Raw genomic sequence first — 16,010 nt, 5'->3', positions numbered from 1 at the left:
CAAAACTGACATACTCAGAACAAAAGATAAAGAAAACGTACGTCAATGGTTTTCAAAATGTGCTCCCTAGACCAGCAACATCAGTATTACCTAAGAACTCAAAGTTAGAAGTACAAATTCTTAAGTCGTAGCCCTGTTTCACTTTGGGAGTAGAGTCTAGCAATATATTTTAACAAGCCCTCCAGGTATTTTTGATGGACTTTCATCAGCTCTTTGCCTAATTAACAAAAGTCCTGGAGACAAATATGAATCTGCTGATTCCTCAGTGCTTTTCAGCTATTGCGTATCTCTTACAGGGTAAGCATCTCACTGTGCTGAGATTCATTTATTTTTCACACATATGGCCCTTAAACATAAGTCAACCACTTCATCTAATGCTCAATCCAAAATAGTCATCTAATTCTATTCTGAAAAACCAGGCTACAGTATGTTCTTACTGACAAATATTTCAAGAGAGGAACTGTTAAGAGATTTCAAGGGCAATTTTGATCATATGCAGTTTTAGTCTTATGAACAAATTTTTAGAACCTACCCAATTGCCATCTACAACATAACTTCACTAAAAACAAGTTGCCTGCACATTTAGGACCCTCCTCATTCATTGATATCAAGGATCCTGGTTCACATAAGAGCTTACCAGTGTTATTTCATCTCCTTGGACAGAGACATCAGGTCTTCGGAAGTGACATAAAGCCACGATTGCAGCAATGCTGGCAGCATCAATAATATTTCCATCATGATTTAATAAATGTAGGTCTACACGTATTTGCCAAACCTGATAATGAATTTAAAATAAAATAAATCATAACTGATTACAACCAGTGGCTATTTATCAAGAAAAGTAACATTGTGCACAAAGTAATTTTTCTTGCTGTTAAAACATGCAGTTACTCCTTCTAGTTTGTTAACAAAAAATGTATTTTAGAAAATTTAAGCCAAACATCTGAAATACTATGTGAGTTGTTTAATCATAGAACACATACTTTAAATAGACAGAACTACTCTAATGTTTAATACTAAGATTTTCCTAACCTCAAATCTAATTACATTTTTATCATGTCTGTTAAAAACCACAAACTCTAGGCCAGGCACAGTGGCTTACACCTGTAATCCCAGTACTTTGGGAGGCGAAGATGGGAGAATTGCTTGAGCCTAGGAGTTTGAGACCAGCCTGGGCAACACAGCAAGACCCTATCTCTACGAACAAAAAAAAAAGTTTTTTAGTTAGCTGGGTGGAGTGGCATGCACCTGTAGTCCTAGCTATTCGGGAGGCTAAGGAGAGAGGATCCCTTGAGCCCAGGAGTTTAAGGTTACAGTGAGCTATAATAACACCACTGCACTCCTGCCTGGACAAAAGTGTCACCCTGTCCCTAACAGAAAATAATGTTTTCAAAAATTAAAAAACATTAACCTTTTAGGTTTTGTGATATTTTTAATAACCTTACAAGTAATGCAAATAGGAAGTATTATACTTAGGTATGGAATATGGAAAGCTAAATGACTTCTCTGGAATAAAAATGCTTGTCAAATACCCTAACCAAGAATCAAATTCTGGCCAGGCACAGTAGCTCACGCCTATAATCCCAGCACTTTGGGAGGCCAAGGTGGGTGGATCACTTGAGGTCTGGAGTTCAAGACCAGTCTGATGGTGAAACCCCGTCTCTACTAAAAATACAAAAATTAGCCGGGCGTGGTGGCAGGCGCCTGTAGTTTCAGCTGCTGCTCAGAAAGCTGAGTGGGAGAATTGCTTCAACAGGGGAGGCGGAGGTTGCAGTGAGCTGAGATTACACCACTGCACTCCAGCCTGGGCAACAGAGTGAGACTGTCTCAAAAAAAAAAAAAAGAATAAAATTCTAATATCCTAATGCAGCACAATTTATTGGGACTAAGATTTTCAAAGTTATCCCTGCCACTGACATGGTGTGGCCCTGTGTAAATCGATAAACCTATCCAAATGAAGGATTTCTTCTGTTCTTGAGTTCTGCATGAAAAAGGAAAACTACCTGCTGCTATGAACTCATGCAGATAAGAAAATGAGATTATATGAAAAAGCCACAAGTTCTTTAAATAAAATATTTTTACACAAAAATCTAAGTTGCTATTTTCACCCTTTTAAGATAATGCTTTTTATCCCTTCAGAGAGAGAGAGGTGGCACAAAGTTCTAAGGGTATCACTCAAGAACATCTGAAGTGAAGTGACCCAGTACAAAACTTGAGTTGACTAAAGTTCTGAGAATAAAAGCACAGACACCGGGATCCATGAATCAACAGTATTCATCCTAAGATTAAGAATTATGGGCATATTCCCCACCTTTTCACCAGCAACAACACAGAGAGATTCAGTGTCTATACACTTCGAATTTCTTAGACATCTTTCCAAGAGTCGATTCAACTTCACCAAGAGATCTGATTGCCTATAATAAGAAAATAGGAATGGGCTACTGTCATGAAATATAACAACAGGTATTAAAACAAAAGCTCATTGCTGTTAGGTTCTCCTATGACTAAAGCAGCTTAAGAAAAAGATTTAAATACCTGCCAGGTTCGAAAGCTGGAGCGGCCATCTGAGAGAGTTCAAGGTTAAAAAAAAGAATACCTTCTGTTGCCCTATTGAGTTTTGGAGACACAAGTTCACAGGAAACCTGTCCAAGAACTCTGCAAAGATAAAGTACAAAGTATTAACTAAATAGACTCTCCTTCCAAAAAAAAAAATCTGAAACAGATCACAAGCTTCAATCTTAATGTGAGTAATATCATAGTCAGCCAGATAAATCATAGAACATAAAAATTATATGTAAAGTATAATATACACAGAAATAAAACATAAATTGGTGCAACTAAAAACACGACAGAAAAAACACCTCTCTTATTACAATGTTTACTATTCCACAGATTGTTCTAAAAAATCAATAACCTTTACCTCTAAAGCAAGTATTTATTGATATAAGATGGCATGAAAACTTGAGATTTAAGTGTTTTCACATGCCATAGTTCACCATCATTAACTAACCAAATAGCCTTACAACTTTCAAATGAATATCTGAAAACCTAACTTTCATGTCACTCGAAAAAGAGGAAATCAGGATGTACACTTAATGACAAGATGCTCAAGATCTCTGTATTAGTGTGAGAAACAAATTCGATATGATCACTACTGGTTATCTATACAATTTACATAAGTCAGAACTATGTGATACGTGACAGAAAATACGTTTATGACTAAAAAGTTCAATGTGACCATAAAAATCAAAAAATCTTGCATAAAAAAATACTTATTTTTGTCAGCTAAACAAAGAATACTGTGCAGACTTCTTAGCTGCTTTATAAACAACCGAGTCAATAAGGTTTTTTTTCAAACTTCTCCCTTTTCAATGTGTATCTCATTTAAATCCTGTTACCTTGTTTTGCCAAGTTCCACCATGCAGCATCCGTAATCTGTTCCAAATGAGATCCTGATGTTCCTATAATCATAGGTTTGTCTGCCATCCAGCCGCTGTAAGCACAAATTCATTCATTCATTTATTCCTTCAACAAGTATGTCTTAAGCAACTACTTTTTGTCTGGCCCTAGGCTAAGCACTTGGGGGAAAGTGGAATCCTAACCACTCCGCCCATACAGGAAAGTGGAAACTACAGCATGGACAACTGCTGGGGTGACTAGAGACTTGAAAAGAACCTGTCGAAAAAAAATAAAGCCTGAGGAATGGGGTGAACGTGCCGGTCGTTCCCCTAGTGGCTCCCCGGGCCCAGGCGGGCCAGGTATGAGTCCACACCTTGAGACCCGGGCGCCCACGCAGCGCGCAATTCTGCGGGGACCAAACCATACCTTCTTTTCTTCGATGGCACGGAGTAGGAAGCGGCGTTCGCAGTTCGAGAGTGGCGTTTCCTTCATGGTGTTGGGTCACCGGCCCCACAAGCACCAGAATCCGCGGGAAAAACGGAAACTGACTTTTCCTTACGTGCCGCTTCCCGTCCCGAGGCGCAGGAAAATTTCGTCATCAAAACGCGGCGGCAGGAAATAGGCAAGGGCTTGGGCAGTCGCTACTGCGCAGACTCAAAGCGTGATTGGGGCGAGCCAGCGGTCAGCGAGAAGCCAGTGCGACTTAGGGAGGGCGTTTCTGAACGTTAAGTTGCGTTTCTTTTCTCATAAGATGCGGAGGAGAAAAGGATACTAAAAATAACCATCAGAGTGGTAGAAATTAATATCAGTAGACCGCTCTCACACTTCACTGTTCGCTCAGTCCTCTTGCGGGGTGGAGACTAGACAGATACTACTGCAATTTCACAGATGAGTTGACATTGGCCCCTAGAAAGTCGCAGATGCAGGATTTGGAGCATATTAAATGAACAAACACTGGAATGAGGCGGCATAAGGGTTGGGGGAGAAAGTTAAGATGGTGAAATGGGATGTTTTTGTGGCCAAAGGTGAAATTTTGTGGGATCTGAGAAGTTGATGAGAATGGAGAACGTTCGCACGTTATAACCAATGATGTTACTACTACTGTGGACTGAAACTAAATGTACCGTTTATTTCTTATCCCCTCTCCAGTTATTTTAAGTTGATAGACTTATTTTTATGGTCACAGAAAAACCTTAGCTGGGCCATGCTGCCAACCAATCAGCTTTTTTGGAGAGGCAGTATCAGATAGTACTTTTAAAAAGTGTTCACTGCCAGGGTTCAAATTTTAAGTCTGTCGTTAACTACTATAACCCTGGGCAAATTAACCTGTGTGCTTCACATTACCTGCAAAAAGAAAAAAAAGCGGGGGGGAGGGCGGTGGGGAGTGAGAAACCTATTTATTATGAGGACTAAAATGAGTAAATAGATACATAAAATCTTTAGAACAGTGCCTGGCATGGAGTAAGCACTATTTAAGTGTTTGCATATTATTATTTTGTTTCCTTTTGCTTTAGAGGTGGTAGGCACTGTAACTCCTACGCAGTCTCTCTTTGGCTTCTTTGGTAGCTTCTCACACGTTATTTCTACCAGTGATACATTTTAGTCTCACTTTGTACCACTTGCAATCCATGTACTCAATAAATACTTGAAGAGGGCCTACTCTGTCCAAGAATAATTTAAGTGCTGGAGAAACAGGGTAGACAAGATCCTTTCTCTGAAGGAATTTATATTCTTTTTGGAAAGACAAAAACCCCTAAACAAATAGAACAATTTCACACAATGGTAAGTGCTCTCTGAGAATAGGAATGCTATCTTAATAGGGGTAGTTGCAGAATAGGTGACTTTGTAGAGGTGACATTTAAGTAAAGTAAATCTTTGGTGTTGAGCAGGAGCACCCTTGATGCCATCTGGAGAGGAAAAGTGTTTCAAGCAGAAAGAGTAACATATGCAAAAACTGAAATGGGATGAGCTCCACATGGTCTGGAGACAGAAATTGTGAAGAAGAAGGAAAGTGGACAGAAATGATTAATTTTCAAAATCGGCAAGGGGATTACAGGGTACTAACCACTTAAGTTCTTTAACAACATAAGTTCATTTTTATTGTACAGTTTCACACCAGAACTGCTGGTTGATAAGTTCTTCATTTAAATCCTTGGATTCTTTCAGTGGCCATTTGGTAATTTTCCCCTTCAGCAATGATATAGGCCTTTGTTGAAAGAGCCTGTTACTTCCTGCAAGGCAGCTTGGTAATGGAAAGAGAATGGACTTTGGCTTCAGATAAACTTCAGCTCAAATGGACTTGGAGTGAGCTAAATAATCTTTCTTATTTGGGAGTTCTGTATCTTCAGATTGGAAGTAACAATTACTCTGTGTTAAGTGGTCTGAATGAAAGTATCTAATGAAACATTTTGGACATGATAGCTATTCAAATGTTGGTTTCCTCCTTCCTTGTTGGCCTGGCAAAGGCTTCCCATGCAACTGCCCAAACTCAGTATGACAGATTGCTTTTCTGAGATTGCTGCTTGATTACTTTGCTTTCCTTCTGCTTTTGTTGAATTTCCACTGTTCTTTTCTACTTTCACTTTTATATTCTAATTTTAACACTTCTGCTTTTGTCTTTTTATTTTTGAGTTAATCCAAACGTGTATGACCCATCTCCACTTACTACTACATACCATCATGAAATATATCAACTTTACAACCTTGTGTTTATAAGAAATTTTTGAATGCCAAAAGAAAATTTGTTTCATGATTTCAGGGAAAAATAGGTTTGGAAGGTTAAGAAGAGGTTCAGACTATGTGATACATTCTATTTTTTTTTTTTTTTTTTCAGACAGAGTCTCACTCTGTCACCCAGGCTGGAGTGTAGTGGCATGATCTTGGCTCACTGCAACCTCCACCTCCCAGGTTAAAGAAATTCTTCTGCCTCAGCCTCCCGAGTGGCTGGGACTGTAGGCATGTGCCACCACACCTGGCTAATTTTTGTATTTTTGGTAGAGACGGGGTTTCACCATGTTGGTCAGGCTGGTTTCAAACTCCTGATTTCAGGTGATTCACCCACCTTGGCCTCCCAAAGTGCTGGGATTACAGGCGTGAGCCACTGCACCTGGCCTTACTTTCTGTTCTTAAAAGAAGAATCAATTGGAATCAGCATGTTAATCTGGATTATCTGTCTAAAAATAACCTAGTTCTCAACAAACTATTTGAGTGTGCATTCTCTTTATTGAACATCAGTTGCTTTGTCTGACCAGCATCCTTTTATTTCTTGGAGAAATGCGCTTTCCTGACCCCATGCGATTCTAGTGAGCCAATACATTTGAGTTGGTCTTTGTAAAAGTGTGTCCAAAGGAATTCTAATACATTTCTACTAGAATATAAAGTCCATATCTTCTTAACCTTTGTAGCACCCACTGAGACTGGTAGTGTACCTTGTGAATAAAAGGATGAATGGCCTATTATAGCATATCTGGTGAAAGAATTAATGGGTGGAGGCCAGGTGCGGTGCCTCACACCTGTAATCGCAGCACGTTGGGAGGCCAAAGCAGCCAGATCACTTGAGGTCAGGAATTTGAGACCAGCCTGGCCAACATGGTGAAAGCCCTGTCTCCACTAAAATTACAAAAATTAGCTGGGCATGGTGGCACACACCTATCCCAGCTACTCAGGAGGCTGAGGCTGGAGAATCACTTGAACCCAAAAGGTGGAGGTTGCAGTGGACTGAGATTACACTACTGCACTCCAACCTGAACAACAGAGCAAGAATCCATCTCAAAAAAAAAAAAAAAAAAGGCCTGGGCACCGTGGCTCATGCTTATAATCTCAGTACTTTGGGAGGCCAACACGGGCAGATCATTTGAGTTCAGGAGTTTGAGACCAGCCTGACCAACATGGTGAAACCCTGTCTTTACTAAAAATACAAAAATTAGCCGGGCACGGTGGCACACACCTGTAATCCCAGCTACTCGGGAGGCTGAGGCTGGAGAATCACTTGAACCTGGGAGCCAGAGGTTGCAGTGATCCGAGATTGTGCCACTGCACTCCAGCCTAGGTAACAGAGTGAGACTCAATCTCAAAAAAAAAAAAAGGAAAAAACTGGGTGGATGAGTGAACAAATGAAAGTTTCTCATTTTATGTACCATATGTCTGCTGTACAATTTGTCTGTGTAGAATTTGGTGTACCCAAAAATTATCCTGGAAGGGAATAAGATGATATTAAGAATGGTTATCTCTGAGTGGTAGGAGTCTGGGAAAAGTTTTTTTTTTTTCATTTTGATATTTTTTCTTTATGAATTTTCCACATCTTCTGTAAGGCATGTGAATAGCTTTTATTGTCAGAAAAAGTAAAAAACTGTTATGTTTTCTTTTTATTGTTCTGCCACACTTAGCTATTTTTTTTATTTAAGGGAATTTTGACTTTCAACTACATTTAACAAAGACATTTGTTTTGTTGTTTTTCAATATTCAAACTGAAAACCACTTATCAGTTAATATGTTGAAAAGATTTTATGTATTGACAGCTGAACACTAATATGTCAAATGTAGTGCAAATTTGCCTCGCATATGTTTTATTGGAATTATAGAATTTTAAGTCCATTAGACTATCCAGTCCATCTCTGGCTTCCTTGGATATTGAAAAGAGCTCTCCCTTTGACTCTGATGGTATCATTTGTTATGTCCAGGAAGCTGTATGTGATCTCTCATATTATTATTATTAAACTTTTCCAATGTATTTAGAGGAATAAAAAATTATCTGTTTTTGGCTTATCAAAAATACAACAATTTAGAGGATAAGTCAAGGAAGGGACATTTTCATTTCACTTTACTCAGACTATGCATATGGCTCTATCTTGGACACGTCACTGATGCCCTTGATCTGTTCTCATCTATTAAAAGAAGATTCATGCTCATTGATAGAAATCTGTAGGAAATTGTATTGTTTAATGTCTAAGCAATAAATACAATCTAGAAAAGTTCTTTGTCAATTAGTTTTCTACAAATAAGATAAGTAGACTTTGCTTTAGTGAATTAAACTAATTGTCATGTAAATAACTATTATACAGTTGTATAGTAGGCAAAACAATGGCCTCTTTTAAAGATGTCCATGTTCCAATCTCTGGAAACTGTGAATATGTTGCCTTATGTGGCAGAAGTTTTTTTGCAGCAATGATTAAATTATGGATTTTGAAATAGGGGGGTTATCCTGGATTAGCTGGGTGAGCCCAAGAAGGAGGCAGGAAAGAGAGAGAAGTGAGGATGACAGAAGGAGAGGTCAGAAGAGAGATGATGGCCAGTTGTGGTGGCTCACACCTGTAATCCCAGCACTTGGGGAGGCTGAAATGTGCAGATCACCTGAGATCAGGAGTTCGAGACCAGCCTGGCCAACATAGTGAAAACCCATCTCTACTAAAAATACAAAAATTAGCTGGGTATAGTGGTGAACACCTGTAATACCAGCTACTTGGGAGGCTGAGGCAGGAGAATTACTTGAACCGGGAGACAGAGATTGCAGTGAGCTGAGATCGTGCCACTGCACTCCAGCCTGGGCCACAGATCAAGACTCCATCTCAATTTTAAAAAAAAGAAAAATAAAAAAGAAAGAAGAGAGAAGATGCTATGCTGCTAGCCTTGAAGGTAGAGGCTACAAGTCAAGGGATGTAGGGGGTCCCTAGAAGCTGGAAAAAGCAAGGAAATGCATTTTCTCCTATAGCCTCCAAAAAAGGTCATCTTATAGACACATTTTAGACTCTGACCTCTAGAACTATAAGATAATAAATTTATGTTGTTCAGAGCCAGTAAGTTTGCAGTAAGTTTGCCTTGGTCTGGACTGCTGTAACAAAATACCATAGACTGAATGGTTCATAGACAACAGAAATTTATTCTCACAGTCCTAGAAGCTGGGAAGTGCAAGACCAATGCACAAGCAGATATAGTATCTGGTGAGGACCAGCTTCCTAGTTTCACAGACAACCATCTTCTTGCTGTGTCCTCACATGATGGGAGGGAAAGAGTTCTCTGAGGTCTTGTTAATAAGGAGCCTCAGATTCCCATTCATGAGGGCTCTGCTCCCACGACCTAATCACCTCCCAAAGGCCCACCCAATACTATTATATCGGGAGTTAGGATTTCAACATACGAATTTTGCAGACACAAATATTCAGTCGATAAATAGAAAACTAATATAGATTGCCAGATAGAATACAAGATGCTTAGCTAAAATTGAATTTCAGATAAACGATGAATACTTTTTTTAATATAAGTGTGCTTAATTTGTTCTGAATATTGCTCAGGACATACTTATAGTAAAAAGTTATTTGTTGTTTATCTGAAATTCAAATGTAACGACATATTTTTTAAAAAATAAATCTGGCAACCATAAACTATTATAATGCACCGTTTATTCCTTTTTGTATTAATTTTGATCTCCAGTTTTATTTGTGAATTTTTCTTTTCAAAGAGTGTTTGTGTTCAACATAAATTATGTTGTTTTCCGGGAGTATTTATAAAGACATTTTTACCTAAGAAATCCTCATTGCAGCATAAAGATATGTCGTTGAAAATACTGTGTAACTATGGCCCTTTTCTGTGCTAGTAGGAACTTGTTCTCTGACGCAAAAGGGAAAGTCTGTAGATAACATCTCTTAATTGTAAAGCTGTATGGGCTCTGAAATATTTTCTAGTACACGAGGAAGGAGAGAAAGAGAAGAGCGAGGGCTTGCAAAGCCAAATGATTTCAGGGTCCAGGCCAATTATAAATGAGTGAAGCTGGTCAGATATAGGACCATAGAAAGTAGGGAAGACTGTGGTGACCCATGTAACACATGCCTGTGGCTGACTATCATGGTTACTACTTGAGACCGTCACTACGACAGTTACTACTGTTACTACTTGAGACTGTAATTATAAGACTTACTACTGTCACTGTTTGAGACTGTAATTACGAGACTGAACAAAGGACGATGAAGGCAGCAATGAAAACTTCAAAGAAACTGTTTTAAAGGAAGGGACCAAGGGAAGAAGAAGAGTTCCCTGCTTCTAGTGAGCAAAGGCAACAGCCCTTTGTATTTATTGGGTAGAAAGAGCAGGGAGAAGGAGGTAAAAGTGGGTCAGCTGCTTGATTGATCACAGGTTCACGTTATTGCTAACAGGCTTCAAATGTGCCCAATCACAAGAAACACCTGTGCCTGGGTCATGCCTACCCTCAGCATTCCTTCTGGGAGGCAGACACAGTTTGTCAGTTTGCCAACATCCTGCTTTCATGAGAAACAGTTTGCTGTTTACTCATATAGCCTCCAGTGGTATACTGAGTTTATCACGGCCCTCATTCTTTTGGCCTTCAACACACACCCTGCCAAAATGATTCAATTATTGTTAAAACTCTCTGAGAGAAAAATAAAACATAGCTTGCTAGCCTGTTTAGTTCCTCTCTCATAACCTCTTATCACCCTCGATCCATCCAAATAAACTCTCATTCTAACTAAACACAGTGTGATTACCAAGCAAATGCAGCCTTCTGAGTTCTTCAGTCCCTTTCGGACAGATTACTGATCCCAAACTCTTCCTATTTATAAATTTCAGAGGGTCTACTGAACAGAATTCAGCTTTATCCAAACTCTTGCAACTTTTAAATGTGATCCACTGCCCGGCAGCATCAGCATCACCAGAGAGCCACTTAAAAATGCAAATTCCATCAACTCGTCATTTACATCAGGTATGATGGGTACTGACAAGTTGATGGGTGCAACACACCAACATGGCACAAGTATACATATGTAACAAACCTGCACGTTATGCACATGTACCCTAGAACTTAAAGTATAATAAAAAATGCAAATTCCCAGGTCCTGTCCCAAACGATTTGAATCAGAAACTATTTTACAACCCACTCCAGCAATACCTCCAGATGATTCTTTTTCTTTTCTCTCTTTTTTTTTTTTGAGATAGAGTCTCACTGCGTCACCCAGGCTGGAGTGCAGTGGCGGGATCTCGGCTCGCTGCAACCTCCACCTCTTGGTTCAAGTGGTTCTCCTGCCTCAGCCTCCCGAGTAGCTGGGACTACAGGTATGTGCCACCAAGCGCAGCTAATTTATTATATTTTTGGTAGAGATGGAGTTTTGCCATGTTGGCCAGACTGTTCTCCGACTCCTGACTTGAAATGATCCGCCCGCCTTGACCTCCCAAAGTGTTGGGATTACAGGCATGAGCCACTGCTCCCAGCCCCCTCCAGGTGATTCTTATACACATTAAAGTTGGAGAAGCCTTGATCTAAATTTCTCGAAGAGAGGGATATACCCAATCTTATCTAGCTCTAGGATTCCCTGTCTGTTTTGTGCAAAATATGCTGGGAGGTGTCGTCACTCCCCTGTTCCCACAGGACAGTGCTAACTGCATGCTTACAGATTTCCTGAGTTAGGTGGAATTCCTGCTATGTGCTAGGCGTTGTGATTGGTGCCAGCAAAGTTCAACATGAGGTACTTCCCTACAATGTTTGCTAACTTGGTGTTCACTCATTTTGTGGAAGGAGCGCTTTCAGTGACAATCTAATCTTGAGGCATATTTTAACATCATGATTTTATAAACTCATAGACAATTTTAAGAACAATTTCAGGTAAAGAAAAAATTGAATGGAAAGTACACAAACTCTCCATATACCTTTCCCCCACATACACAACCTCCTCCACCATCAACAGCCCTCATCAGTGTGGTACATTTGTTACGGTGAAACAGTATTCGTTATCTGTCTTTTACAGATGCCTATGTTACAAGGTACAGACAGATTGAGTAATTTGTCCAAGTTTGCACAGCTAGTAAGCCATAGGACCAGGATTCATACCCAGACAGCCTGACTCCAGAGACTGTACTCTGTCCTGCTTCTTGTAAATGGGAATTCATTTCTATGGCAAGTGTATTCTCTTCACTCTTAACACCAAACCAGGTTATTGCCTATCTCTCTGTGAGGATCTTAACTTTCCTCATTTGATTACTTTGCCATCTGATATCCATGTAGAGAATAAAGCTGCTCTTATTAGATTATCCAAACTCAATTTCTCATGCTTTAATCTGACACACAATTAGAAGTATAATGATGAAGTAGGGCTCATTAATGCAAAGAGACATATGAAGTCTGACTACAGTTCCAAAGCTAGCATACAGGCAAGAGTGAGGTTGACACTGAGCTTTTATCACAAGCAATAGGAGGAGTTGGATGTGCAAAAGTGGCCCTGGTTCTTGATGGAGAGGCTTTTACAGAATATGTTATTTGTACTACGCTGGCCGCTCTCCATTAGCCCAGCTCCCAGGGATGCTGCACCCATACGGTTGATCCACTCCTTAATCAAATAAATGACTTAAGAGGAAAAGTTTCTGTTTTGTATCAATTCACTCTCACCCTGTTTGCTTCTTCCTAAAGTTGTCTAACAAGGAAGGCTTAGGCTGTTTCAGAGGCAGCAGCTTCAGCAGAAGTGGGAGAACACCAGATGATGCTGACTGTCCCGTGAGGTGACCATGGACAGCCTAGGCTGGAAGGTGGTATCATGTAGGCACATTTCTTTTCTTTATCTTATTTTTTTTAGACATGGGTCTCACTGTGTTGCCCAGGTTAGTCTAACTCCTGTACTCAAGTGATCGTCTCAGTTCGGCCTCCTGAGTTACTGGGAGTACAGGTGTGAGCTACTGTGCCTGGCTCAAGCATACATTTCTCTAGCAAGCAATATAATATTATTTTGAGATAGTATTTCAGTGGAAAGAGGCCCCTAAGATGGTCCCCAGTGATTCATACCTCCTGATATTTAGGGCCTTATGTGATCCCCTCCCTTCGAATGACTTACTTGAAATCAACAGAATACGTCAACATTAAGGGGATGGCACTTCTGCTATTGGATTATAAGAAAATACAACTTCGATCACGCTAGCGGACTCCCTCTCTTGCTGCATTTGATAAAGCAAGTTTCCATGTCGGGGGGCCCACATGGCAAGGAACTGAGGGTGTTCTGCAGCCAGTTGCCAGGTCAATATTTAGGACCTAAATCTACATCTCAAAGGGAATTGAAGCCTGACAACAGTCACAGAAGTGAGCTTGTTGAGCTTCCTTTGCTGAGCTTTTAGGTGAGACTTTAGCCCTTGCTGACATCTTGATTGTAGCTTTAAGAGAGACCCTTAAGCAAGCCCTGTTAATCTGTGCCTGGATTCCTGACTCACAGAAACCATGAGATAATTAGTGTGTGCTGCTTTAAGCTGCTAAGAAGCAAAAGATGACTACTGCAACTTTGAGCACAGACTCTTCTCAGGTGAGCATTACTTATAAATCTCATAAATCGCTAGACTATTCTCATCTCAATGATAGTATAAATAAAATCCCTATTTGCCTTTTTTTTCCAACATTTGAGGTTAGCAAGGTGTTGCTAACACCAAGTATGGTAGTGTGCGCTTGTAATCCCAGTTACTCATGAGGCTGAGACAAGAGGATTCCTCGAGCCCAGGAGTTCAAGACCAGCTTGAACAACATGGCAAAACCCTGTCCCCACAAAAAAATACAAAAATTGGCCATGTGTGGTGGTACATACCTATAGTCCCAGCTACTAGGGAGGATCACCTGAGCCTGGGGAGGTTGAAGCTGCAGTGAGCTGTGATCATGCCACTGCACTCCAGTCTGGGTGACAGAGTAAGACCCTGTCTCAAAAAAAAAAAAAAGTTTGATAATGGGAGTTTCCTTTAATTTGTGTTTCTAGTATTACTAATAAAAATTAGATTTGTAAGAAGTAAAAATTTATAAGAATTCAGTCATTTGTATAAGTATTCTTTGCAAACCTACTATGTGCCAGGTTCTATTTTAAGCACTGGGATAATGTAAACAAAATAGAACAGGTCACTTGGAGCCTGTATTATAGAGACAGGTAGACAATGAAGTAATAATCAAACAATCAATAGTGCCTGGTAATGAGAGGTGATACAAAGAAAAGAAAAGCCAGGTGAGAGAGGGTGGCCAAGTAATGTAATCAAGAGAGAGGCCTTTTTGATAAGGGGGCATTTGAGGAAACCTGAAAATGTGAGGAGTCAATAATTAAGTAAATGGCCCAGGCACAGTGGCTCATGCCTGTAATTGCAGAACTTTGGGAGGTTCAAGCAATTCTCCTGCCTCAGCCTCCCGAGTAGCTGGGATTATAGGTATGTGCCACCATGGCCGGCTAACTTTGTATTTTTAGTAGAGACAGGGTTTCTCCATGTTGGTCAGGCTGGTGTCTAACTCCTGACCTCAGTCGATTTGCCTGCCTTGGCCTCCCAAAGTACTGGGATTACAGGTGAGAGCCACCGCACCTGGCCATGACATACCTTTTAAAATAGGAGAGGTATAGCCTTCAAAGTTGCAAGCCCAATGTTCTAAGTAACTTTCCTGGCCTCTAGGAAAGTTTCGGCATGTAGACCCAGAAATAACTTCCCAGACACATTAGGTCTTTTGCGTATCTGGATACATGATTAAAGTAAAAGTATAAAGAAGTGGATGTCAAAGGTTTTTTTGAAAGCCCAAAACGTCATACATTTAAAATGTCATTTCTGATATGGTTCAGGGCATGGGCTTTGGCCTCAGACAGTCTCGGGCTTAGATCTTGGCTGGGGAAACTGTGATGTCCTCGACACATGATCTTACCTCTTGTCTTAAGCAGCTCATGCTGCTATATAATAAAATACCACAAAGTGGGTGGCTTACACAACGTAAATTTATTTCTCATAGTTGTGGAAGCTGGAAAGTCCAAGATCAAGACACTGGATGGCGGAGGGCCACCTTTTTGCTATATTCTCAGACGGTGGAGAGACAGCCTCGCTCTTGTGTCTCTTTTTAGAAGGGTACCCCTATGACCTAATTACTTCCTAAATGCACCACCTCCTAATACCATCACACTGAGGATTATTAGGGGATTATTTTGAGAGAAACACAAACATTGTCAATAGCACCTCTCTAAAATGGAATTGTTACAACTGATGCTCATAGAGCAATTACTACATGCCAGACACTGTTCTAAGATGTTTGCATTTATTAATTTATTTAATCTTCACAATTCCCTTACACTCCACTTTACAGATGAGCAAAATGAGGCAGAGATTAAGTTACTTTCTCAAGGTCACATGTCCATTTAAGTGACAAGGTCAGGATCTGAATGGAGGCTCTCTCATTCCAAGTCTGTGTGCTTAAGTCACACACTGCTACCTCTTGCTAACAATTTCTACCTCGTAGATAAGCACTCAGCACAATGTGAGACACGAAGCAAACCCTCAATAAATATTTGTTGAATGAGTGACTTTGCAAAGTCATAGTAAATTATCACAGAGCCAATAGAATATTTGTATACTCTGTTATGGCTAAATAACTCAAATTTTCATCTTTTTAGGTTCTCTGGTGTGTACAATAGCAGCTTGGCAAATCTATTTTCCAAAAATAACCCTATTTGGATGGGACCATTATTATTATCTGTAAAATTCGATTGTGATGAGCCCATGCTGATGCCTAATCGCCACCTCTTACATTTCTAAATTATTACAGACTATCTGATCACCTGTTTTAGATTTTTGTCTGCAATCAGTATAAAGCTCTCATTTTCTTTCTTTCTTTCTTTCTTTCT

The 16,010-nt window shown here is 40.0% G+C and overlaps 1 protein-coding gene and 1 long non-coding RNA gene across 2 annotated transcripts in view; one reads left to right on the top strand and one right to left on the bottom strand.

The window, feature by feature from the left end:
- EXOSC9 (exosome component 9) overlaps positions 1 to 4,020 on the bottom strand; it is a 15,523-nt gene extending 11,503 nt beyond the window's left edge. The window contains exons 1-5 of the mRNA XM_033215157.1: positions 3,826 to 4,020; positions 3,399 to 3,493; positions 2,536 to 2,655; positions 2,312 to 2,414; positions 638 to 775 (exon numbers count right to left, since the gene is read on the bottom strand). Coding sequence (XP_033071048.1) covers positions 638 to 775; positions 2,312 to 2,414; positions 2,536 to 2,655; positions 3,399 to 3,493; positions 3,826 to 3,891 — 522 coding nt within the window. The 5' untranslated portion in view covers positions 3,892 to 4,020. The remainder of the gene's footprint in view (positions 1 to 637; positions 776 to 2,311; positions 2,415 to 2,535; positions 2,656 to 3,398; positions 3,494 to 3,825) is intronic.
- Positions 4,012 to 16,010, top strand: part of LOC117085864 — a 26,494-nt gene continuing 14,495 nt past the window's right edge. The window contains exon 1 of the long non-coding RNA XR_004438106.1: positions 4,012 to 4,060. This is a non-coding gene — a long non-coding RNA (uncharacterized LOC117085864). The remainder of the gene's footprint in view (positions 4,061 to 16,010) is intronic.

This window comes from Trachypithecus francoisi, unplaced genomic scaffold, assembly GCF_009764315.1.
Source record: "Trachypithecus francoisi isolate TF-2019V2 unplaced genomic scaffold, Tfra_2.0 Lachesis_group1, whole genome shotgun sequence".
NCBI lineage: Eukaryota > Metazoa > Chordata > Mammalia > Primates > Cercopithecidae > Trachypithecus > Trachypithecus francoisi.
Note: the sequence above shows the minus strand (reverse complement) of the source record. Positions and strands in the feature narration are given on the sequence as shown.